The sequence below is a fragment of the Haplochromis burtoni genome, unplaced genomic scaffold, assembly GCF_018398535.1.
Source record: "Haplochromis burtoni strain Fernald_Lab_line unplaced genomic scaffold, NCSU_Asbu1 Contig_60, whole genome shotgun sequence".
NCBI lineage: Eukaryota > Metazoa > Chordata > Actinopteri > Cichliformes > Cichlidae > Haplochromis > Haplochromis burtoni.
In genome coordinates, this window is record NW_024582421.1 from 1,076,694 (window position 1) to 1,101,597 (window position 24,904).

Sequence of the window (24,904 nt, forward strand, 5' to 3'; positions counted from 1 at the left end):
CTCACAGCATTTCTACACAAGTCATCATAATTTTTTTATTTACTAAGATTGTAAATTAAACCGTGGCACTGACTTTACCTACAAGAGAATTTTTGCAAATCTTTCCGTTTTGCTTGGCTTGCTCGCAGCACGTTTTTATTTGAGTTAACACTTTCTGCCTGAGCGTATATGTAATGCTAATGTTGTGGCAGAGGTCAGTGACTCCTTTTACCCATCCAAAATCATTTTTCAGTTGCTGCTTGCCTCTAGACATACAAAGCCCACAAGAGAATTGAAGTGGTGCTTAAGAGTGGTCAGGCAGGGTTATGGGATGGATGGTTGCCATGGGTGATGTCGTCTAATGATAGTTGCTAGGGTGATGTTGCCCATGGGGTTGTTGCTAAGCTGATGTGGCTACCATGGAGTAGTTGCCGTGAGACATTGCGGTCACTGTATTGCTTGCTAAATGAGCATTATTGGTGCATAAAAGCACTACATGTGGTTTCTTCTGTTGATTTGTGGTCACCATTAGTTAAGTTAAGGAATGAAGCATGAAGGGCATGTTTTCTTTTTTTTAAGAGAAGCTTGCTTTATGAGCATTTAGCAGGTATCGTGTTAACATTTCTCTGTGTGTTGTTGTTGGTTTAAAAGAGTCCCACGCTGGGTGGAAAAATCTGTGTATAGAAAGGAGTTAATCTTCCATTTTCTTTCAGTAATTTTAATCAAGGACTTCTTGAGAAAAGCATTGATTTTTTTTGAACAGATAATGTGTGGCCTTTTTCAGCACCATGCTTTCACATTCGTTCAAACCCAGTCAGATCTGTGAGTTTTGTTCTTAGTGTGTAGTTCTGCTTTATGGCAGCACCAAGCAGCAAGACTGATAAATGAAGCCGGCAAAGTGCCAAAAAACTGCAGTTCCTTGAGTTGCCACTGGAGTCTGAGAACTTTAAAACTTGGTACAAAAAGCAGCTTTGGTTTCTAGTTAAAATCCCCCTTGATGATTTTTTTTATTTTATTTAGAATGGTCTTTTATTAGTTTTTGTTAAACTGTAATAAGTCTTAAATCATTGGGTGTAGTCACATTTTAAATGGACTTAAATTCAAATAAATAACATGGTTTGCTTTGTGCACAGTGGTACCACAGTGCCAGAGGTCTGTGCTCCAGTTTTCATGAAGAAAATTCCAGTATTTTATTAACATGTTACTAAATAGCAGTAACCGTTCACAACTGGTGGGGAAATAATTACTTGGTGGTTGCCATCTGGTCTCATATTTCCATTAGCTGAGAACTTACGGCTTCATACTGCCATCCAAATATGTTTACTTTTGGCTCCATGTGAATAATATGGCAGCTTCCTACATGCTAATCCTGAAGCTTCAAGGGAAAGACTAACAAGCTAATGTGTGACATCACATTGGCTACGTCCATCTTTTATGTACAGTATAGGAGGGACATAAAGTATATGGAAAACAAATTATTATGAAAATAAATAAAAATGTTTTAAATTTAAGCTCCTGTTTCATGTGTTAATTGAGGGCAAAATAGACTTCCCTCCACAAGATGCCTTTTTTAGATTTCTATAGATCTAACTGCATATGAAAGCATAAGCGACAATATGACTCTGCTCTCTATGAATACGAAACCACTGCCATGACTTGAGCTCAAGTTTTTAATGCATTTGAAAGGCAGTTGCATGAGAGAGAGTGTGTGCATGTGTGTTTCTGACAGCGTTTGTTTTCTTTTCTTCAGCTCTGCTTGAAATTGACTGCTAAGCTAACCGAGTTTAAGGAATAGAAATGATCATAAACACATGATTCCATCTTGTAGTTTATTGCTTTTGGGAATAAGTCACATCATATTAATTTGTTTAATGCAGTTCTTGGCGGAATGTAATGAATTTCACAAACAGCAATAACACCGACAAAAACAGACCTGCTGAACATATAAAGCATGCTTCTTTGCATTTATTTACTCCTTCGGCTCCTCTGTGTCTCCGCTTGGCTGACTCCACACATTATCTCCAGTTACTCTATCAAAGCTCAGGTTACAATTTTATTATTATTATTATTTTTTAGCTATTTCTGGTGGCACGGATATATTAGATATGCATACTAGATATTTTGGCACAGTGCAGTCGGAGCGACAGCAAATCCATACAAAGAAGGCACATATTTGCTAACCAGAAACCCTGGGTTTATTTTAGACAATGGCAGCGTCCTCAGATTCACCAGAACGGCAATAAGATGCTCTTATTTCCTTACAATTCTATAGTGCAGGAATGATTTCCATTGGAATTTAAACCAGGAAAATAAAATGCAGATATGATAATTTTAACTCAACAAAATAGGAAACAGTAGAAGAATATTTTTCTTCAACAACTTAAAACCGTTTGAAAGGCAGACATTTATAACCATGCTGCTCTAGGGCTTCTTTCCTGTAGCTGAACCTGACCTCCTGCATCTGTGCACTGGATTTATTTGACTCTCTAGCGGAGTTGGGCTGGATCCGATTTGTGACACCACTGAACCTCACTGAAAGTAGAGAAACCTTGAATAAAAATTTCCCTGCAGGTGCTATTTGTCAGCTGCCTACAAATTGCAGTGTACGATTTTACAATTGAGGCGCTTAGTTGAAGGGAGTAGTAAAAACAGGCAAACTGTTGTGGTATCATGTTTAAAACAACATCTCAGTACTTTTTAATGTGGACATTTTATGCAGTGAGAATCTTTTCTGTCTTGCCACCAGGACAGAGTATTTCTCATCTGTTCTGTGCAAAATAGACTTTTTATTTGCGTCTGAGCAGCTGAGGGAGAGGAAGACTCCAGCAGTATGGTTTATTAACTCTGGCATAGTCTGAATACCTTTTGTTCTTCCGCACTAGCCAGGAGTCATTTTTGTTCTGCTGTGTCTGAGATAGTTTTTTGTTTCTGTTTCTTCCTGTATCGGAGTGAAAAATATAATTTAAAATGTGTCATATTCTCTCTGCATGCATATAAAAATGTACAGCCATGGTAAAAAGAGAGTACACCCTCTATCAATTCTAAGGTAATAAAAATTCTGATCAGGCTTTAAAATTATTTAAATATAGCTGTTGTGGTCTGGGGTCGTTGTGTTTTGGACTTTCAAATCTTCCTAATTCATTATTGTTTTGTACTTTGAAAGTAGGTTTTTGTTTCTGTCTTTGGTTTTCTTGTCCTTTTGAGTTTTTGAATCCCCATCAGTTTCCTGTTGTATTATTTTATGTATCTGGTATAGTCACAAATTACGTTAGGTTTCTTAGTTCTCTCCCTGTCCTCTTAGCTTCTTTTCTGTGTTTTTGCCTTTAATATCATGTTGAGTCAGTCTTGTCTTTGTGTCAGTTTGCTCTTCTGTATGTGTCAAGCTAATCTGTCTTAATCCTGGTCCTTATATTAGTTACTTCCTGTTTTATTTTGATAGTCACTCATCTCTGTGCTTTATGTTTAGTTTTGCTTCCCTTGTCTCGTTATGCCTAATTTGTTCCTGCTGTGTTTCCCAGCTGACTTCACTCCCCTAATCACTCTCCTGTGTATATATGTGCCGGTCTCCCTTTGTCCTTTGTTGGAGCATCAGCTCATTTTCCCAGTTATTCTGGTTCCTTGTGTTGCCTAATGTCTTTATAAGTGTCTTCATTGTTTAGAAGTTTTCAGTTCCTTTTGCATTTTCTGCTTACTTTTGGTTTGTGGATCATTCAGCCTAATAAACAGCTCGCCTTAAGATTATTTCGTCTCCAAGCACCTACATTTGGGTCCTCAACATCACACTTGGCCTGTTCATCCCACAGACCATAACAACAACCTTAAATGCACAACAGTGCACGACATATTACACCACGTCATTATGTATTTAACAAGAATTAATCCAGAATGCTTTTTTTGGCAGCTTCAAAGCAAGTCCCCAGTTGGTATGAGGTGCTGATATTTGGCTTTCTCTTTGACTTTCTAGGTTTGGCAGGTCTGCAAACATAAGCCGGGCTGCCATGTTCTTTTTAGACAGACGAGACTTTCTCTTGGCAGCCCTTCCAAACATCCATACTAGTTCAGTCTTTTTCTAATTATACTGTCATGAATGTTAATATTTAACATGCTAACTGAGGCCTGTACCTCTTGGGTTTTTGCAATTTCTCTGAGCATGACGCAGTCTGGATGAATTTCCGGTTATGTCCACTCCTGCACATCAAAGATTCTCAGCTGTCTTGAATGTTTTCCACTTGTGAATAATCTTTCTCTGTGTATGCTTGGATAAGGCCTTTTAATGCTTTAATGCTTCAGAGGCTGATGGGCAGAAACAGTTGCTTCATTACAATCGTTGCTGATATCCTTCGTGTTTGGCATTGCGTTGATACACCCCAATGCTTCAGACCAACAAACTGCCAAAACTTCTACTTTTATAGCGGTAGTCATACTGATTATGATGATCAATTAATCACTGATCATCACAATTTGATCATCGATGCTAAGCATTAAGGGTGCACTTAGTCTTTCACTCCTTACCTAACAGTTTTCTTTTTACCATGGCTGTGTTAATAAATTCTCTACTGCATACAGCATTTGTCAATAAACTTCAAATTTCTATGTACATCCGTCTTTTAGATTTGCCACTCTGGAGAACAGTGGTCTTCTCTTCTATAATGGACGCTTTAACGAGAAACATGACTTCATTGCCTTAGAGATCCAAGAAGGACAAGTGGTGTTCAAATACTCCACAGGTATTGTATCTTTATGTGCACTCTTGTTTGGTTTTGTTTGCGTGAAATTTGTGCTCTATAAACAGAGACCATATGTCTGCTGTTGTTGTTTGCTTTTCTTTTGACCCATGAACATGTGCAGCAGGCCTGTAAAAACAAGCGTTCCTCCTGAGACACAAAAATCTGTTTATCTAAGAGTGGATTCAGGTAATGAATGCTGCTGATTTGGTCTTTGCAAACAGTTCTTACAGAGGTTTTGGGGTCATTGTAAATAAAGTCGATATATTTGGAGCATCGACACCCTTAAAAAAAGAGGAGACCCATAAGAGCTACATTTGAATTCATTTTAATGGCATATTTTTCATTTACCCGTCTGTAGGTGAGTCATCCACCCAGGTGAGTCCCTTCCTGCCAGGGGGTGTGAGCGATGGTAACTGGCATACAGTTCACATCCACTACTACAACAAGGTGGGTTTACATCCCAATCCCATCTTCATTGTGATCCTTGCATTTGAGCTTCCACTTTGGATTCTTGATGTACTTTTGCACTTTGTAAATTTGACTTGTTTTTATTGGTACTTTTGATGCGTCGGCAGAATAGTTTCTCAGCCTTCGAGCCGACGAAGCACTTTGAATTGAGCCAAAGTATTTGTGTCTACACGACTATGTGGGTGTTTGCGTGTCATCATTTTTATTCATGCATATTCGCCGCACATCTCCTTTAATTTTCTTCATGTTCTTTTATTTTCCTCAGCCTGCTACACGTTATGTGAGTATGAGCGTGTGTCAGAGCGCATATACACTTTCTCCTTTCTTAGCTTCTTTGCTCCTCCTTTCTTTCACCAGCAGACAGTAAGGAGAATGAATGCGCTGTCTTTCTGCTCTTAGTCTGTTCTCTTGCCCATGTGTTTGTTTTTTCTTCCTGTATGTCCTACTAACCACAGCTTCTCCCTTTTTTCTTCCTGTCATTGTGCAAAGTATCAGTGTAAATACTAATCTCATGTGTTTACTGCTATTTCGTATCTGATGTAGTGTTTCAATGCAATGACGAAAACTCTAGATTTAGTGAATGCTCTTGTATTTCTTGAATGTTGACTGGTTTTCTGTTTCTTTGGACTGTGTCTGGATGTCCAGCCCAAGCGCAGTATGAGTGGTGAGGCTCAGGGTCCGTCAGATGAGAAGATTGCTGTGGTGAGCGTTGATGACTGTGATACAGCCTTGTCACTTCGCTTTGGTACGCAGCTTGGAAATTACAGCTGTGCTGCACAGGGCAAACAAACCAGCAGTAAGAAGTAAGTTTTTTTCTTTTTTCACTTCTTAATTGCAACACTTTGCTGGGACCCAAACTTCTAATGGTCATATACCAATGTCAGCCGGTTTCTCAGTCATAACCATCGACGGTACAAAAAATGGATGCAAATTACAGAAAACTGTAAAAAAAAAAAAGTGCAAATGCAAGTGACGTATACCTGCTTTCTATCTGAAGGCAGCCAGACAGTGTTACAAAACAGCTTAAGGTCCTATAGAAGTATATGGGATGGGTATGTGTCGTGTAAACACTTTCCTGTTGACTTTCTGGACTCAGTCACTCATTTCAGGCATTACTGAATAGAAAATATCAAGCTTGAGCTAAAAAACTTGCAATCTGGGATGTAGCAAAGTACTGTAGATGACCAGTACAACATCTGGCTAATGACCGGACTGAACATTCTCATGTAATTTGTAGTGACGCATTTTGGTTCATTTGGGTTTTCCTCAATATGGAAAGAAACTAATTTGCAGGGAAAAGCTACAAGTTTACAAGCTCATCAACTGATTTGGACCAGAGTAAACAAACTTTACTCTGGTAAAGTGTTTTAAAATATGTGTGAGCTAATGTACAAAAGACTGTCCTGCGCCATCATGCTAGGAGTACTTTCTGGCACACGCCATGACTTTGAGATCAGTGTTTATGCTGTATCAGTATGCTAATATCAGATACAAACTGCTCAGCTAGGCTACAACTAGCTGGTTATCTGCACGCAGCTCACTTTTGAATCTTCATTTTCGGTGGGAAACAGCGTTTGCTGACTTGAGGGATCAGGTGACTCAGTTTCTAGCTAATGTAAGCTGGGTTTGCTTGCTTTTAGCGCTGTAAGAGAGGCATTGTGGCAAAGCTGGAGAGGAAGCATAAGTATCGCATCCTTTAGCTTTTATCACAACCGTTTGACTGAATTCAGGCTCTTAAATTCGGAGACTTAAATTTCTCAGTTTTAAGACATTGAAGCAGAGCGTAGGAGGACTACAGTGTAATACTGTAGCTTGTTCTATAGCATAAACTTTGGTATATTCATACTGAGATAACTAATTTTAACATGAAATGAATCTATGAAATTTTTTGGTCAAAATGATAAATAAATGCTGAATGATTAATTTAAAAAAAAAGAACCTTAGGATGAATTCCTGCAGGTAAATTTGTTCTTTTGCCATCAGCATTGCAAATGAAAGGATGAATAGTAACTGACCCAGAGCTGTGGGAGGTGTTTGCACAGGATTTGCCAGCTTCTTTGCAAAGACAACTTTCATTAAACATAATCTGTGACTGAACAGAGGCTTAACAGATATTCAAAGACAATTTCCACTGAGTAGAAAACCAATAAAGCTGGTCATTATGTGCAGCTATGAGCAACATGCTGGCCAGCTGGTAGCTTTTTAAGCTATCTAAAGGTAAAGTAAAGTGAGTGTGTGAAGTGACTGAGGGTAGCAGCATTACATTGGGAGATACATGCATTCACCGAGCATGTCTGTGTTCGCTTAATTACCAATTAAAGTTTCATACATCTGAAATGCTAAAGTTTAAACAAAATATTTATCCAGGCTTGTAAAAATTGCCTACAGCAGAGATCAATATTTTGAAAAGAAAACAGAAAGGTGTTACATGTTAAAAAACGTTAAAAAACGCGCTGAAAGTTTAGAAATCTGACAGGATTTTAAAGTAACTATCAGGGTGATGAGGTGACGGTAGGGGAACTATGCGGGGGACTCAAGGCTTTAATGAGGCACGACTCTTTGACGTCTCTATGCTCCTTCATGTCTGTCTGTATCTCTCTGATGGTCTTGTTACCAGGCGTCTCATTCTGCTACACGGATATGTTCGTTTCTTTTCATTATCTCCGCTCGTCTCTCCGTCTCACACACACAATCTCTTAGGTGTGACTAAAAGATCCAAATTGTTGGTTTTAAATGCGTTGCACTGCCTGTTCCATCTGACCTTGTCGAACTTTTGTTCATTCTTTCTCAGCTTGTTTGTGTGTGTCTAACCAACGAATGTCTCCATATATACTAACAAGTGCAAGAAAACACATACACATAAAACGTACATGCACTGAAAGAGCAGCGTGTCATAGTGTTGATGTCTGGCCTCGCCTCTGTAAGCTGTAATCACGTTTGCCGCGTCTGTCAGCACTAAGTGAGGCTGAGGGAAAAGAAAACGGATCAAAGAGGAAGGCTAAAGACTAACACGTCAACCCTCTCTTCCTCTTGCTCCCTTTCCATTTCTCCACCCGCCTCTTGCTCAGTCTTGACATTCTCTTCCAGTGACGTCCTCTGCTGACAAAACTTTGTCTCTCTTTGGTTCTCACTCTGCGCAGTCCCGTAACTGTCATTTTCTATCCCGCCGAAATTTTCCTCCTCGTATTCCCTCTTTCCTTCCCAATACCCATCTGTCTCGTCATCTGCCTCTTGACATTTGGTGTAACTCACACTTTATCTCTTGTTTGTTCATCTATCTTTCAAGCTTTTTTCTTCCTTTGGCATTGCCATTCCCCCTCTTCCTCCTAGAGCAGGCTGCACTTATATCTACCACCTTTTATTGCCGGATTGTGTCTCCTTTCTCCTTCTTCATCTTGTCATCCACCTCTACCTCTTCTCTCAAGACGGTTGCTGTAACTCCTGTTTAATCTCCTGTTTGTTCATCTGTCTCTTCATCTGTCTCCTTTTCTTTCTCAGTGTATTTGTGTTCAATCTGTCTGTCCCTTCTCTGTTTCCATTTTTACCTTAAAAAACACCATCATCTAATTTATCCTCAACATCCCCTGCTTTTCTGTGATTTCGATTCTGAATGATGACACATTTCATTTACCTCTGATGACATGTTTAATCTCTAGGTTTGTTTAATCCCTCTCTCATACCCTCTTTCATGTTCTTCCTTCTTTTCACCCCTTCTTCTTTCATCCCTCTCTCCTCCCTCTCTTACTTGAAGAAGAATAATCCTGTGTTTCTTCCATAACCCCATTTGTTCTCCACTATATTTACTCCTTGCTTTCTATCTTTGTGTTTCTTAGGTCTCTGGACTTGACTGGTCCATTATTTCTGGGTGGAGTCCCTAATGTGCCAGACAACTTTCCCTTTGGCACCAGGGAGTTTATCGGTTGCATGAAAGAGCTGCACATCGATAGCAAACCGCTGGACATGGCTGGATTTATCGCCAATAATGGAACGCTTCCTGGTCAGTGCTGGGAACCATGTTTGCTTTCCTTCAAACATGTATTATTGTGCATTAGTAACATTTAGCTCCTTCTCAATAGCCTTTTCACCCATTGTGGCAAAACACACACAAACGTTAGTATTTAAATGAAGTAGCTTTTAAGGGTTTGTGTGCTACGAACCACTTTGTGCTTCTAAACATTATAGGAAACAATAATGGGGTAGAGCCACATCTTCACATATAGTCATATATAGTTAGGCTTCATTGCACTGAAATTGGATTTTCACTGGTGGACTGGGTGCTTGCATTACTTTTTATTATAGTCAGTGAAATGAAAGGAAAACATTTGTTATACATCATTGTTTTGTTGTGCTACTATGTGTAGCTGTTTGCATATCTTTCATTTTCATATCGTATTTTTGATGACTTTTAACCTTCCAGTCGCATTCAGGGCAAATCTGTCCGATTTAAACATAAAACACTCAGAAATATTGTGTTTTACATCCGATTGCCTCAAGGCCTTATGACATCCTCCACACTATGCACTTGAACATATAAAAATGATGATCACCACTTTTCATTCAATTTTGAGTGTTTTTAACTAGACTGAAAACTTTAAACACCCTGAATTACTCCGACCGAGGAGTTTTAGAAATATTGGCCAATTTCTTTCAGGCATACCAAAAAGAAAAACATTTCCTTAACATTTGTTTTAGTCAATTACGCTTTGTCTGACCAGTGGGTTGTTGTGTTTGGCGTTCCAAAGACTTGTTGGCAACAGGGAACTTGTAGAGGTCCCTCTGATGGACAAACAGTGTAACATCAACACTCATTACATGGTTGAAGGGTGTTTCTCCAGTCTTATTTACCTTTTAATTTGATCATTTATTGATCATTATAGGTATTTGTCGTTCCTGGTGTCATTATGATACCAACAGACCAACAAATAGCCAAAAAATCGGTTGAACTTTATTTTGAAAATGCTTGTGTGTGTGGGTAATGTTATAAAGCTCACAGTGACAGCATGAAGACTTATCATGTACAGTATGTTGCAATTCATTTTTATAACTTCAGTGATCTCTGCTGCTTCCACTAGGCTGCAGTGCCAAACATCCCTTCTGTAAGTCCAACCCGTGTCAGAACGGAGGAACCTGCAGTGTGAGCTGGGAGACTTTCTCCTGTGACTGTCCCCTAGGATACGGTGGGAAGGACTGCAGCCACGGTAAGAGGCCGGGATTTTTCTTATCTTCTTTTTGTTTTTCTTTTAATGTGATTTGCGAATTTTATTTATTCATTTATTCTTCCCGCCCTACAGTAACTACACTAATAGCAACCTTTAACAATGTTAATTTTATCATGCCACTTCAGCATAATTATTAGTAAGTAGCAAGACAGTTGCTGGTGGAACGAGCATTTTCTAGCAGTGGCTGGGATTTTAACGTTTTATTTTTAAAAACTGATTTTCACAGGACTTTGTTTTTCGGCTGTAATTATACTAACACTTCATTAATTTGTTCACAGCTTACCTAAGCTTAAATCCCCCAGATAACACCTTTTCACTTAATGTGGCTCAGTGAGTGTTGACCTGCATAATATGAATGCACCGTCTTAAATAAAAAGGAAGAATTGATGATGGAAAAATACAGTCCAACAGACTGAGCTAAGAATAAATTTAGCCCATGAGACAGTTGTTACTAGATATCTGGCTGTATTTCCTGTGTATAACTGAACCGTAATAAACCTTTAGAGATTTCCCTCTCATGAGTGGACATTCACTAGCCCAGGTGGTTTTACTCATTTATTTTTACTGGCATGTCTTGATTGCGAGCACAGACGTCCAACTCTAAGGGGAAATAAAGCGTCAAGATTCACTTGAGGGGAAAAAAAGAAAAAAAAACATGGTGTTTATTGATCTCAGTGACAAATGTTCACAAGTTCTGGGACTTAGTTTGTACTTCAGAGACTGCAGTGTAACATATGTTTCATCATTTAATTTTGGAAGCTTTTATACCTTTGATTGGTAATTAAACAACAGAGAGAAAACAACTGAGGAAGCTGTTTGGGTATGAAATGCATTAAAGATCACGTCATGCCCGAACAGACATAGTCTGTTTGTCCTTCAAACCAACAAACCAATAGTCCTGATGATGCTACATGTGCTTTGAAAAACACACAATATTAAAGTGAACAACTACAAGAATTATGTTGCCAACTGACGGATAAGGACAACAGTATCATCTGGAAATTGTTTCGGAAATTTCACTAATTTTCATTTTCGTTTTTTTCTCTTCGCCTCAGTGATGACACACGTACACCGCTTTCTGGGTAACAGCGCCCTCTGGTGGGACCTGAAGAATGACGTAACCATCTCCGCACCCTGGTACCTCGGCCTGGTGTTCAGAACCAGAGCCCGTGAAGGGACTTTGCTGCAGGCCCAGGCTGGCCAGTATATCAGCCTGGTGTTCCAGGTGGGCACGAACACATTTAACATTTAAGAGGCAAGGTCGAGATGGTTAGCGGAGGAGGGATATTGAGGATGTTGAAGATAAAACTGCAGAGGGTTGATGTGACGGAGGAGGGATGGGCTGAGATGGATTGTGATAATCTGCTGTGACGACCTTTAAAGGGAGCAGCCAAAAGAAGAAGAAGTAGTATTAGTGGAAATTCAGTGGTTTACATTTTAATAATAATAAAAGAGTCTACAGCTGGGACTACTGTTCCCTTTTAAATAACACCAGGCTCCATGGAGTCTGAAAGCAGTTCACATTTCTTTAAAAGTATCCATATCTGGTGTTGAAGGAGCTTCTTATGTTTCACCGTCTGAAACACTGATTGTGAGTACATCTATAAATGGTGCCCTTCCTTTCACCAACCTTTCCACCATCACCAGAAACTCAAAAAGCTTTAACTGCATTTAGGCTTAAACACAATTTGATCTTGTTTATATACGTTAAGTTTCAGATGCTAAATCCAAAGAGTGTTTTAAATTAGCAGAATCTCGGTGGAAGCTGAGCCACGGATTTCACGCTCCTACACACAGTCACACTCACACAGTCATAGCAGCGGATCGTTTTTTTTCTCCCTCTCCCTCTTTTTTCTTCTTTTTGTTTTTCTTTTAATGTGATTTGCGAATTTTATTTATTCATTTATTCTTCTCGCTCTCATCAGGTAATTAATGGTCAGCTGGTCTTTTCGGTGACCCGCGGCTCAACCAGACCGGTGCGTTTGCGGTTGGATCAGGTTCAAGTGGCAGACGGCCGGTGGCACGACCTCCAGCTGGAGCTGCGAGACGTTCGCAGTGGCCGCGAGACTCGCTATGTCGCCACACTGCGGCTGGACTTTGGACTCTATCAGGTAGTGCAAATTATCATCGAAATCTCAAAGCGTTTTTAATCCAACTTTAATGTCCAGCTATCAGGGAGCACACTTACACTAGAGGCACATAGTACAGTCGATTTTTTTAAAGGGGGGGAAATTAAAGTCCTTTAATAGCTTGAAAAAAAAGTAAATTAAATATTAAATTTATCCTGCAAGCATAGTTTAAATGAATTAGAATGTTTTTTGTCGTATCTGCTTTATGAAATCAATAAGGCTTAATTTGGCTTACAAATTAATTTCTTTGACTGTGTTCAAATTAAAAGAGGCAATTCTTTTTTTCCAGTTGTAATTCTCCATTTATTCTGTCTGTTTGAAATCTGCAGCTCCTTGATGGGCTATATTATTCGGTGTAATCGCCAGAGAAGTACTTAATTGAAATTTTAAAGCATTTAATATGAATCAAGGAAAGCAAACCTATTTAATTTCCTCTAATCCAGAATGTCCCCATACGTACAGACGTCTCTCTCACTTCCTGCTTTGAGCCAAAGCGATGAAAGATGTATTTTAGGATGCTAAACATGAATAAATAAATAACCAATTGTATGAATTCCTTAAATTAAGAAAGATATTAGTTTATTGTAGATTGGGCTGGTGAATTTTTGCGAAAACCACCAATCAGACAACCCCATGTAAGCAGCACTAGGCAACGGTGGGAAGGAAGAACTCCCTTTCAACAGGATGAAACCATGCTCAGGGAAGGGCAGCCATCTGCTGCAATTGGCTGAGGGATGGGTTGGAGAGAAAAGTAAAAAAAAGAACATAGGGAGACGGAGGACACATATAATGATATGCAGTGATGTATAAACACATGGAGGGGAAAAAGACGTCAGTGGAGAAGAAATAATCAGCGCGTTACAGAAAGTCCTTCAGCAGACTGAGCTCATTGTAACATGAGAAGGAGCTAGTTCAGGGTCACCTAATCAGCCCTAACTGTAAGCTTTATTGAAATAAAAAGCTTTGTGTCTAATCTTAAAAATACTGGCATACATAGCAGCTAAAAGGAAATGGCAAGGTTTTGGCGTGCTTGGTCAACAGGTGCTTAATAAAGTACTCTTGCAGTCTGCGTTTTTGAAAGCAATGTTATGCAGGGTTACATTTTTAGCTGAGATTCTAATGTCGGAGTTCATTTTCCTTAATTTACCTTACATATGAGCCATGGGTATAATTTGCACGACATGAAAAAAGTCTTTGGAACATACAAAAACGTATTTCACACACGTCTTAAGGTATATTCATAGTACATTTCAAGTATATATATATCATTGTAAACCTTGTTATCTTGCTATCTTTTTATTTCTTACTGCATTATTACTTCTCCCTCCTTCCGTTCTTTGCCTAACAATCCTTGACAGTGTTATACAACATCCTGCCTTTTTAAAACAAATACAAAGCCTATCTCAAAGAAACACACACACATACGCACATACATATAAATGTTTAGAACATATACAGGTTTTTCTATAATCCTGCAGAGCGTTAGACCCCCCAAGATGTGGGCTTCTAATCCTCGTTTCACTAATCTCCAGTGGATTATTATGTCAGATTGTACTGTGCGATGTTTGTTTCCGTGCATGCGCTAGTATCATGTATGCGCCTGTACATATGTGGCAGTGACATGAACGCACGTGCACAACCACCGTCCGTATTATAATAATCTTTGGCTCGGTTTAAGCAAACACAAACAGCCTTTGTCGTGTTTTTATGTCGTGCTATTCCCCAAATCGTCTGTCAGCACGTTATGTCTTTCATCTGTTCATTGTAGTTCACCAGGCTATTCTCCAAAGTGCATCAAGTAGCACACTGAGCAAATGGTGCAGAAAAACATTTCAAATACAAAATTATTAAACAATTAAACGGCAGTTGCCTTTGAAAGGGGTTTTGGCACATGTGTCGCTGTTATCAGACATATCTCAGCTTCCATTTTAGCATCTTCTACTGCTGCTGAAACGGTGATGAATGCGGCTCATTGATTTTGCTTTCATGATCCTCGCAAGCCAAGTTGCCTGTCAACATTTCTTCACAATTCTGCTGGAGTTATCACTTGAGCATTGACCTTCTCTGCAGTGATTGCATATTATGGTTTTCTTCTGTTTAATGAAGCCAATCATTCAGTCGAATTCTTTTCACGCTCCTCTCCACCTCCCCTTCTATTTGACTGACACAAGCCTCATAATAACCTGGCGCTGCTCGCTGATATATCGGTAAATAACAATATAGCGGTTTCTGGAAATCAATAATCCTTCCAGGAAAAAAAATCGTATCTTTTTCAGTTCATTTTGATGTAAACTCATAACAGAAACATCTTTTTAATTATGTTTTTACTGATGGTCACTAGCTTGTAACTATTTTTTTTTTTACCCTTCATTGCTGAGTGTGTTTGCTGCTATTAATAATCATATTCTTTTCCTTTCCTGTCTCCATCTGTTCCCCCACCTCTTTCCTTCTTTCCCCATTAGGGAACAGTGATAGTGGGAAATGAGATTCATGGTTTGAAGGTGAAACATCTGCATGTTGGAGGAGTGCTGGGATCTGGGGAGGTTCAGAATGGGATAAGAGGATGCATACAGGTAAAGGATGGAGTTTTTAACTCATACAGTGAAGATAAAAAATAAAAGTAAAAAATAACTCTGGGATAGGCCGGTGAATACGCTAATACAGCTGCTATTGTTTTTGTGTGTTGTGTTGAGGTAACGTGACCCTCACTTTCTCTTCCTACAGGGCGTTCGATTGGGCGTGAGACCGGACGCCCCCGCTCTGCCCCGCCCCTCTAGAGCTGTCAAAGTGGAAACTGGCTGCAGTGTCGGTAATCCCTGCCTCTCGTCTCCCTGTCCAGCTCATAGCCGTTGTTCCGACCAATGGGAGAGGCACACCTGTCTATGTGAACCCGGTGAGTGAAGCAGATGGTGTGGGCTTTGCAGTTGAGCTTGAAGCGAAGTATAGAGACGTCTATTTACAGATGTAAACTAACATGCAGTATGCTGGGGATCTCGAGTTATTAACCATTTTTAAAAACAACCTTTTTGTTCAGGAAAAAATTACTAATATTTTGACTTGTGATGTAAAACTGTGCCATTATTGGCTTGATGAACGCGCATGTACGAATGTTGTAGGTTTGTAAAAAAATTTATTTAATATAAGTGTTAGTGTGTTGTTTTCATGCTAGCGTCACACTAAGGAAAACAGTTACTGGAGACCGTGGCACGAGTGAAATGTGACTGTTCAAAGTAATTTTGGTACGTCAAGACAGCGGTAAAACAGCATGAGGTTTGGCAGTTACTTATAATCTGTTTGTGATAACACAACAGTTAACCGATAAATCATGAAAAATCACAAGTCTGTTTCCACCTGTTGCAAATCTGTTACCGTCCACATGTACACAAATTCACTACTCACATTCAGAGTCCAGCCAGAACCAGCCATAGATTTGAAATAGAAATTCAGAAATTCCTCCACAAATGGTGACATAATTGCTACAAAAAAGATGATTTAACTGAAAAATTATATAGACACTTGGCAACCTTGCTTTTATATAGGGATGTAAGTAGAGCAACCAGCTAAATTGAGTCCTATAATGCAAAGAGATGTGTTGCAGACAAGTTGCACTCCTCAGTTCAGACAGACTTAGATTGATTACAGATGGCTTGGCAATCTGTATGAGAGTGACTGCAGTTGATCTGAGTCAGTTCTTCGTACAGTCAGATAATTTTGTGACATAATGCTCCTCCCACCCCTAAATGGACCCCTCCCCCCAAAATAAATAAAAAAATAAAAAAATTTAAGATTGCTTCACCATCTTTGTCCCGTCTCCTGCCTTAACCAACGTCTGGTAAATGTAGTATGCATTTTTTTTTCCACCCTCTGTTTTACAGCTACAGAATAATGCAACATGTTCACAGAAATATGTGAATTTGTAACACCTAAAACAAAGATCAGCACATTTAACAAGTCTCTTATTAAATGTGAAGACACAACATCACTGCTAACTTTTTCACTACAGGTGAAACTAATAGTCATAGTACCCCGCTCCCAAAAAACAACTACAAAAATGCTAAAAAGGATTGATGTGATGTGATTATTATAAAATGAATAGATTAACAGACAAAATGTAACACGCCAAAAAGTATTTTCCATTGTTGTGCGCCAGCCTCCAAGCCAGGCAAAATGGTCTAAAGTTTTGACCGTTGTAGACATTCAATGTAAAATAGCTGAGGTTTGAGAGTAAAAGGTTAAAGAAGCCGGCTTACTGAGAACCAACAAAAAAGGGGAGTAATTATAATGTGTCCATATGCGTAGGTGTCTCCCAGTGCTGTAACTGGGTTAAACTGATATTTGGGTTTGCATAATGAGTCCCCATCCACCTGAGACCAAGAGAAAGAGACCGACTGCAGGCTAACTTCCAAAAGCTCCTTAGTAAGGTGAATATAATGAGGTGGAATTAATGTGGAGGAAAAGAATATGATTAAAAGAGAAGGAGAGGGGTGGAGAAGTAAAGAGACAGAGGAGAGAGTAAGGAAAGTGTATACTGTATAGAGAGATGCAGGGAGGAAAAAAAACAATTGAAAGATGAAAAATGCAGAGGAGGAACAAAGGGAGTGAAAATATTAATGATTAATGAACAGAAAAAGGCGGGTGACAGAAATAGTGTAAAAAAATGAAAAACACAAAGTTTGGAGGAAGGAAGGGGAAAAAAAGAGGGCGCGAGAAAGTCAAATCAAACAGCCTGAAAACACTAGTGACACGTCTGGGAATATACGTACACAGGGATGAACTTGGAGTTGAGAGAAAATTAACATGACAGCTGCACACATGAGAGTGAAGCAAGGAAGAAGAACAGCGTAAGGAGTGATATTTGATATTTATTTGGAGCTAGCAGTTAGCAGCAGTGCATGCAACAGAAGCTCTTCAGCTCTAAAAGTATTGATGTAACATGTAAGGCCAGCTGAACGGGAGGCGATTAAGAGAGATTATTTATATTATGGGTAAAGGGGTGAGGATACAAAAGACTGGCTGGCAAGTTAGCAGAAAAAGAACCATTAAAGAGAAAACCAGAAGAAAGACAAAAGTTGCCTATCCACGTTTTGAGATTAGTCACCTTCCTTCAAATCTGCCTCAATATTTCTTCAGATTTTTTCTGTACATGTAGAAAAACCTATTCTCTTAATTTTTTTCATAAAACTCAAATATTTCTTTAAGATTAGGAAGAACTTTTGTAATGTAAAGCAAACATCAGCGACAGAAACAGTAAATTAAAATCAGGCAGCATCCTCTAAGGCTGAGACGTGAAGCTGAGAGTGAAATGCAAAAAAAAATCAAATTCAATAAGTTTCTATTTGAGGCTGGTTCCACATACGGGTCAATGCCAGTAGACCCAATGATGAAACGTCTGGAAGGGCACCTTTCTCTCTTTATAGAAAAAAAATGTGCTCAAAGCCTGACAATAAGAAAACAAAGTTTAAAGCATTTTTTTATGAAAAATCTACTGATGTGTTTTTTTTTCTTTCTTATAACTCATTTGTTAAAGGATCAAAATTATGAAATGTGTTTTCAGTTTTCTTGTTTCCTGTTTTTTCATTAGCCAAACTTCAGTGTAGTGAATTTCAGCTTCACTCCCTCGTCTAAGTATGGCCAAAATGATAAACGCGAGTTCACAAATTAAATGGTGCGCTTTTATATCCAGTTTATGGTTACAACACAAAACTAACTGGAAAAGTGAAACTGATGGAGAAAACTCATTCATCCGCCCATTCATTCATTATCTTAACCACTTAGTCCTCTGTCACACAGGCCTACAGACTGATTGGTTACCCCCTCAGGGATTCCATGACTAGTTTGCAAGTGGTTGTTAAAGGTTGCAGGCGATTGCTGCAACCTGTAGCACCAGTTGAAATTGGTCACAAAGAGAGTGGTGCCTCAAAAACCTCCATGTGATCACTTTGGTTGCTAGCAGATTCCCATAGGGAAGTGTAGTATGTATGAAAAGTGCCATCTTGTCAAACATTCACCTTTAACTCTTTCAGCTGTAGTGAAACTTGGAAAAAGTGCAACACAGAGAATGGAAAACATTCGCCTTCACCAAGTAAAAGTTGCGCGAACGGCACTAGTTTCACTTAAGACAAACATTCTCTGAATGATGGAGATTTTGCGAATTTCACAGAGACAATCACAGCAATCACTCACCTACAGGTCAGAGAATTACCATTTTTCCCCTTTGACTGGTGGTTGCCATATGGTTGTTGAATTTCTAGGTCTATGAGACTGGGGCTTCATGCAGTTTGGGTTTCGGGGAGACCCTGCAACAGATTGCCAGCTTGTCACAGGCCTAAATTAGAGAGATGGACATCAATCAGCCAGTTTTGAATCACATGGAGAGGACACAAGCAGCCAAAAGGGGTTTAATTCAGTCTCAAGAGAGAAAGACCCCAACAGACCAGCAGATTCAAACCCAGGACTTTCTTGTTATAACACAGCACTAACAGTGCTGTTCTGTAGAAGTATAGGATGTGATTAGGTTGCCATTCCACTCTTTAAAAACAGACAAGCAAAATGGATCACAGTTGTCACATATCAGACTGATTTTGCTTTGTAAGGAAAAGCAGCAGGCTTGAAATGAGATTCATGAGATTGGTAGTATGTCGTGCTTTTTAGCCAAAGATGCCTGATTGCTAGGTCAGACTACCTCAGCACATAAGAAGAAATAAATAAATAAACATAGCAGCTTACACCCTCCCACGTCTGTGGAAATAAAATTCAGGAAAGAGCATCAGGTGTAACACTCCAAAGTCTTCTGCATAGACTGCTACCACAGCAGCTACCTTTAGAAGGCAGAAGTAGGTGATGAAAAGTTATCCAAGAAAGAAAAAGTGATGAAAATGCTCATGATGCTTGAGGGAGTGAAAGAGGAGTCAGTTTGACTATGTGGAGGATATAGTGAGACAGCCTCAGGCCTTGACAGCATGGTAGAGGAAGCAGAGAGGCACTGCTATCCCTGTAGCATCCTGCACCAGCCCGCAAGCTAATGCTAACACCTTGACTTATTAACTTGGAGCATGCACTCAGACTCGGCACACACACACGGATGCCTTCACACTGAGACTCAACCACACACACACACACAGCGTTTCCACAAACTTAATATGCGTGCACTTATTTACTGTACACACATGCGCTTTCATTATCATTACATTTCATCAGCACAATGAGCATTAAAAATTGAGACTGTTATAGAATGAATGCTGCTTAGAGACAAATCAAAGTTTAATAACGGCAGAGGGAGAAAGAAGTAGATGCGCACTCTGAATAATTCCCTTTCATGTGTGTGTTTGTGTGTTTTGCCCTGGTGCTGAAGTTAGCTTAATGGGTCTCGTCTAACTGACAGCGCATCTGACCTGCAAAAGGCCTCCTAGAAGAAACACACCGCCTCTCTGTCAATCACACACACACTGAAACAAGGTTCTGCATGACGAAGCAAGGAGATATCTGCCTTCTCGGCTCCTCACTGTCTGTGCGTGTGCGTGTGTTTGTGAGAAAGCATACAGCAAGTATGACTATGTGCGTGTTGCTGCCAGCTGCTTCAGACTAATTGGCCGCTGTGAAAAATGAGATCTAATATGAAAAATTGCAGCCATGTTGATTTATGTCCATTTGAGTTCTCGGACTGTTTAGAAGCCCACACAATCATATGCAGAAAACACAATTGGAGAACAAGAACTCTTGTAACTGCTTTTACTGCAGTAGAGAGTAATTCATCAGTGTTTTTGCCTTTTGTCAAGGTGTTACAGACTGTAAACAAGTGCCAAATAAATATTCCTTTAAATGGAGTTTGACGGTGGAAGTGCATTGTTGGTTTGGGCGTGGTGTGCAGCTGCAGTGTATTAAACGCCGTGCCTCTGGGAAAAGTGGTGGAGATGTATGAGCTTCGAGTTGTAGTTTCCTGTGCTCTAACCTGGAAGAACAGGCCAGTAGATGCCAGATCCTCAGGGTGCTGAATCAGGGTAAAGTTGCACTCTGTGACAAATGACTCCTCAACTGGAAGTGTCATTTATTGATCAGATGTGATATCAAAATAAAAAACATACACTGTTATATGACTATATGAATGGTGCACTGCAAGTACTGTGTAGTGTGTACTTCTTTAATCAAAAATATCTCTGAAATGATTGCAGCTCGGAGGTATAAAGTGTGTAATAACATAATGACACTGAGTAATGTCTGCAGGGGATACAATGTCACAAGTAAAAGCACTTTAAAATAGCTTTACTACATTAACTCTGTCTCCAAATCTCCAAATCAGCAGCAACATCTGCAGCAAAGTATTTGCTTCAGCAGCAGAGCCAGAACATTTTTATGAAGTTGATCGGGCTGAGACCATTACTTGCATGGTGCATAAAGATAACACAGGAAGTGATCCTTCAGGTCTTAGGCCTACAGCAAATCACTATAGGCACTTTGATAACTTATAACTAGTGCTGTCAGCGTTAATCTTGTTAAAATGACGTTAACGCCATAACCGAAAAATCTCTGTTAGCGAGTTAGCCCGGATCGCCCTGTGCCTGGGGCTGCACAGCGTCAACACGTTAGCTCGTTAACGCATTAATGCATCAAAAGAAAGAGCAGGAAGTTAGATTTGTAACACTTTCAGATGATGTGAAAACACTGATGGCTGGAATATTTTGTCATTAGTGTTAATTAGTCAATGAAGCTCTCAAGAAAGTCAAGTCAAATAGTTGATGTCACTGTTAAAATGTGTGTTTGTGGGAACAATAGCATGGTGAAAGGGTTCTGCAGAACGCTCTGATAGAAAAGGACAAATTAATGACTTTAACAACTGTTCATTGATTTTTGTGGGGTAGCTAGAGGGTTGGCCATACGTCAGTGTGTGGTGTTCATGGCCTCCTCTTGATGCTTTCTTTTACCCAGCAAATATTTCTACATTGAAAAACTATCAGGTGGAGATCTTCTCCAGATGTCTAATCATGGTTAAAAAATACATACTCAAATGAAAGTTTGAGTAAGATGGTGGAGGTCGCGGTGATGCCAGTTGGAGGTCAGACATACAGAAGGAGGTTCATTCCTTCTGTATGTCTGAATTAGAGTAGAGAGTCTGTTTTGTTTTTAATCAATAAAGAGACAAAGAGTAGAATACAACAAAATTAAAAAGTTTCTTGAAAAGAGACAAACTCATTAGCAGTGAATCAAACTCTCACACACAGCTTCATGCTTTTGGATCCACAACTGAAATGACTGAATTAATTGACTTGTCGTTTGATTGATCCCGAGTTTATGATGGTAACATCATGACCAGAGTAAGGATAACTGTAAGAGTCTGATTCATTCAGTTCACCATGCAGCGAATGAAACAGAACTTAAATGTATAAAACGGCAGCTTAACTGTGTTGTAATACTCATCTGTGTATTACAAAAAAAAAACCCCAAAAAATAAATGCAATTTCTTCCTTGTTATCAACTGATCTATATCTCTCACGTTCAAAGACACAGTATCACGTGATCTCTATGGAAACGTCGCTGACATCTGCCTGGCTCCGGTTCAGTTTTTGGCATTGTTCCACGACCAGTTTGTATCAGAGAGACGACACTGGGGTTTCAGTCGTGTTTGCTTGTCAACCTCTTGACGCTATGCAGCAGGGCACAGTGGGTTGCCTTTGCACAGAAGGTTCCTGCTAAAACATGTAACTAAAACAGCACAAACCGAACTAAAAGTTCAGTGCATATTTGAACGAGTGCTTTCTTTCTTTCATCGTGAGCCGCTGTTGTCACATAGTTACAGAACTCGGCGCTCAGTGTGAGCATTTTGTTTGGGAAATTTCGACACGCACAATCTTTCCACTGTCAGAGAAGACAGTTGGATACACAGAGGATGAATGGACGGTTCAGTGAACAGATGACTCATTGGTCTTTCCTGATTGTAGTCATGTGGAGAAGTCAAGCTGATGTTGTGTTACAGGAAAGTCAGACGCGAAGCTGTGAGTCACGCTGAATGTGTGTAGCGCTCGAGAAGCACAACTTTTCAAACCAACTCCTGCACCCTGACTGCGAAAGATGAAAAACACATGCACGCCATTCTTTGTTCTTCAGGCTCGAGCCTCTTTCTCGCTCTCGTGTTGTGTCGAGAAGGCCAGTGTCATTATACGCGTCTGAAAACAGCCAAGGCCGTTGTCGTCTCCCTTTTTTCTGTTGCCATGGTGAAACTGTAAAGATGTATAGTGCTGATAGAAGAGTGCACGTGTGTGTGTACCTATGTGTGAATGTGTGTGTGTGTTCAAGAAAAGCAACAGATGTAGAGAACAATAAAATTAAAGGTGGAGAAGACAGAAAATAGGCACAATGTTTTTGTGCATTTGTTGTTAGAAGAAATTGTGAGATGAATAATTGGAAACTGAACAATGGCTCCAATTAGCTTCATTGTGTGAAGTTTTGGAGATGAAGCTGGGTTAGTGTCTGTTTTTTTTTTAAATTATATAGCATGTTTGGGTTTGATTATGTACAGAGAGCAGAAAAAGTTAGAAGGCCATGCAATTACTGAAAAAGGATTCATTTGAATGCTGGTGTAAGTGAATACTGAGTACTAGCAGAAGCCAAGGCCACAGGCTTGAAAGCAAAGCGCCTTCTGTATTTTCTTTAGACGGACAAGTGAAAGCAGACCTTGCACATGTTTGTCTGCTTCGCTGAGAGGAATGCAGACCTCAACAAGCTGCACGCACACATCAGCCAGTCACACTTCGATCTGCAGAGACGTCCTTCTGTTCTGTGCCAGTAAATTAAAAAGAGGGCCTGAAAGCCAAGCTGGCTTAAGACACGAGGTGAAAGCAGAGATTTGTTGATCGGTCTGGAGCTCTGGATAAAATATGATGAAAACAAGTTGTCTGTGTTTGTGTTGTACAAGCAATCAATCATGACTGATTGGTGAGGACAAATTGTTTGACTCTCTAATGCTGTCAGGTAAGAATTTAGATTTTCTAAAACCTTGGTTTATGACAACCTCGGCTTCACGTTGTGTTTATTAGTAATTAACATGCCTAATGTAGCAAAGACCTTTAATTCCCACGGCAGCCATAAACAAATGCACGATAGGTCCACATACAATAAAGGCATGAGTCTGTGCTACCTGATTAGATAGAAATCCAGGCATTTACATGTTATTTCTGTCTATTTGATAACCACAACCTTGCTAAACAAAAATATATGTTAAGTAAATGAAACCTCAAATAATAAAATATTGGCAGATTTTTCTGTGGCTCCACAGTTGCAGACGAGAATCCCCTGAGAAGGAAAAACCCAGCTGTATCAGTTGGATTCATTATTAATTATTACAGGCAAATCTTAGTTTTATTTTTATTATTCATTTGAGTCTGTGGAATGTTTTATTTTAAATTCATTGCTTTTATTTCTGGCTTCACGTGAGTGTAGATTTTTTTGTCATTGAGTAGTCCTGTAATATTTAAGTCCCCCTATTAAAAAAAAGGCTCCCTAATGACTAAATAGCACAATTATGCTCTTTTTAATTTAAAAGGAGGTCTAGGTGAGAGGCCTTCACTATTTGTGCTCAATACACTGCAAAATATGCATAAAGCGCTCAGCTTTAGTCATTAGATTAAAGAGGGGTTTTTATGTGCTGGCCTGTATTACCATATAAGAGGCGGGTGTGTTTGTGTGGAGTGTCTCGGGATTGCATTGAAGTGTATGACGGCTTCGTTCCTCATGCTGCACACAAGTATACCTTGGGAGTGTGCGCGTGTGTTGTTGAAGTGGCTTGTTCAGCTGTGTTGAAGTGTACTGTCTTTGCTTTTTATGTAGCACATTTCTGTGCTTTTTATGAAAAAACGACATTTACACTTTCTTTTCCAGTGACATTATATTGCTTTCAGTTTTTCTGCACGTGACTTGTTGTCCATAAGTGGCACAGATGTTCCTGTACGCTATCTCAGCTGCTTGGTTGTGCCTCAGTGCGCACGCAAGGTCCACATACAGTAAATATCCTGCTACTAAGTAGTACAGTCTGCAGGTCCTATCTGCTTTGGTAGACTCCTGCCTCTATGCGTCTGGTGCTTAGGGCCTGTTCTTGTGCTGCCGTGATCAGAGCCTCTGTGCTGTCCTTTTAGCAGTTCTTTTCTGGCCACTGGTAAGATTTCTTGATGTCAGCCACTTCCTCTATTTGTCAGTGGTTCATCCCATTCAGGGCCTTGGTCGTGTAGATTGCTCCTCTTTCTGTTCCTCACTGTCTGTCTTCAGCTGCCTGAGGCGTTCTTGGAGCAGCTCTTCTTGGGCGCCTGATATATTCACAGATGCTCCATGTTTCATTCTGGATTGTGCCTCTGACACTCACTAATCCTCGCCCTCGCCATTTGCAGTGCTCATAGAG

The 24,904-nt window shown here is 39.7% G+C and overlaps 1 protein-coding gene across 3 annotated transcripts in view; it reads left to right on the top strand.

The window, feature by feature from the left end:
* The window catches only part of celsr3 (cadherin, EGF LAG seven-pass G-type receptor 3), a 113,826-nt gene that overhangs the window by 49,027 nt on the left and 39,895 nt on the right, over positions 1 to 24,904 (top strand). For 2 of the 3 annotated variants that reach the window (XM_014338587.2, XM_042221049.1), the window contains exons 5-14: positions 4,591 to 4,706; positions 5,065 to 5,153; positions 5,440 to 5,454; positions 5,820 to 5,977; positions 9,008 to 9,171; positions 10,247 to 10,372; positions 11,449 to 11,618; positions 12,319 to 12,504; positions 14,985 to 15,095; positions 15,247 to 15,415. In XM_014338587.2, coding sequence (XP_014194073.1) covers positions 4,591 to 4,706; positions 5,065 to 5,153; positions 5,440 to 5,454; positions 5,820 to 5,977; positions 9,008 to 9,171; positions 10,247 to 10,372; positions 11,449 to 11,618; positions 12,319 to 12,504; positions 14,985 to 15,095; positions 15,247 to 15,415 — 1,304 coding nt within the window. The remainder of the gene's footprint in view (positions 1 to 4,590; positions 4,707 to 5,064; positions 5,154 to 5,439; positions 5,455 to 5,819; positions 5,978 to 9,007; positions 9,172 to 10,246; positions 10,373 to 11,448; positions 11,619 to 12,318; positions 12,505 to 14,984; positions 15,096 to 15,246; positions 15,416 to 24,904) is intronic. The other variant, XM_014338588.2, reaches the window with a different exon arrangement.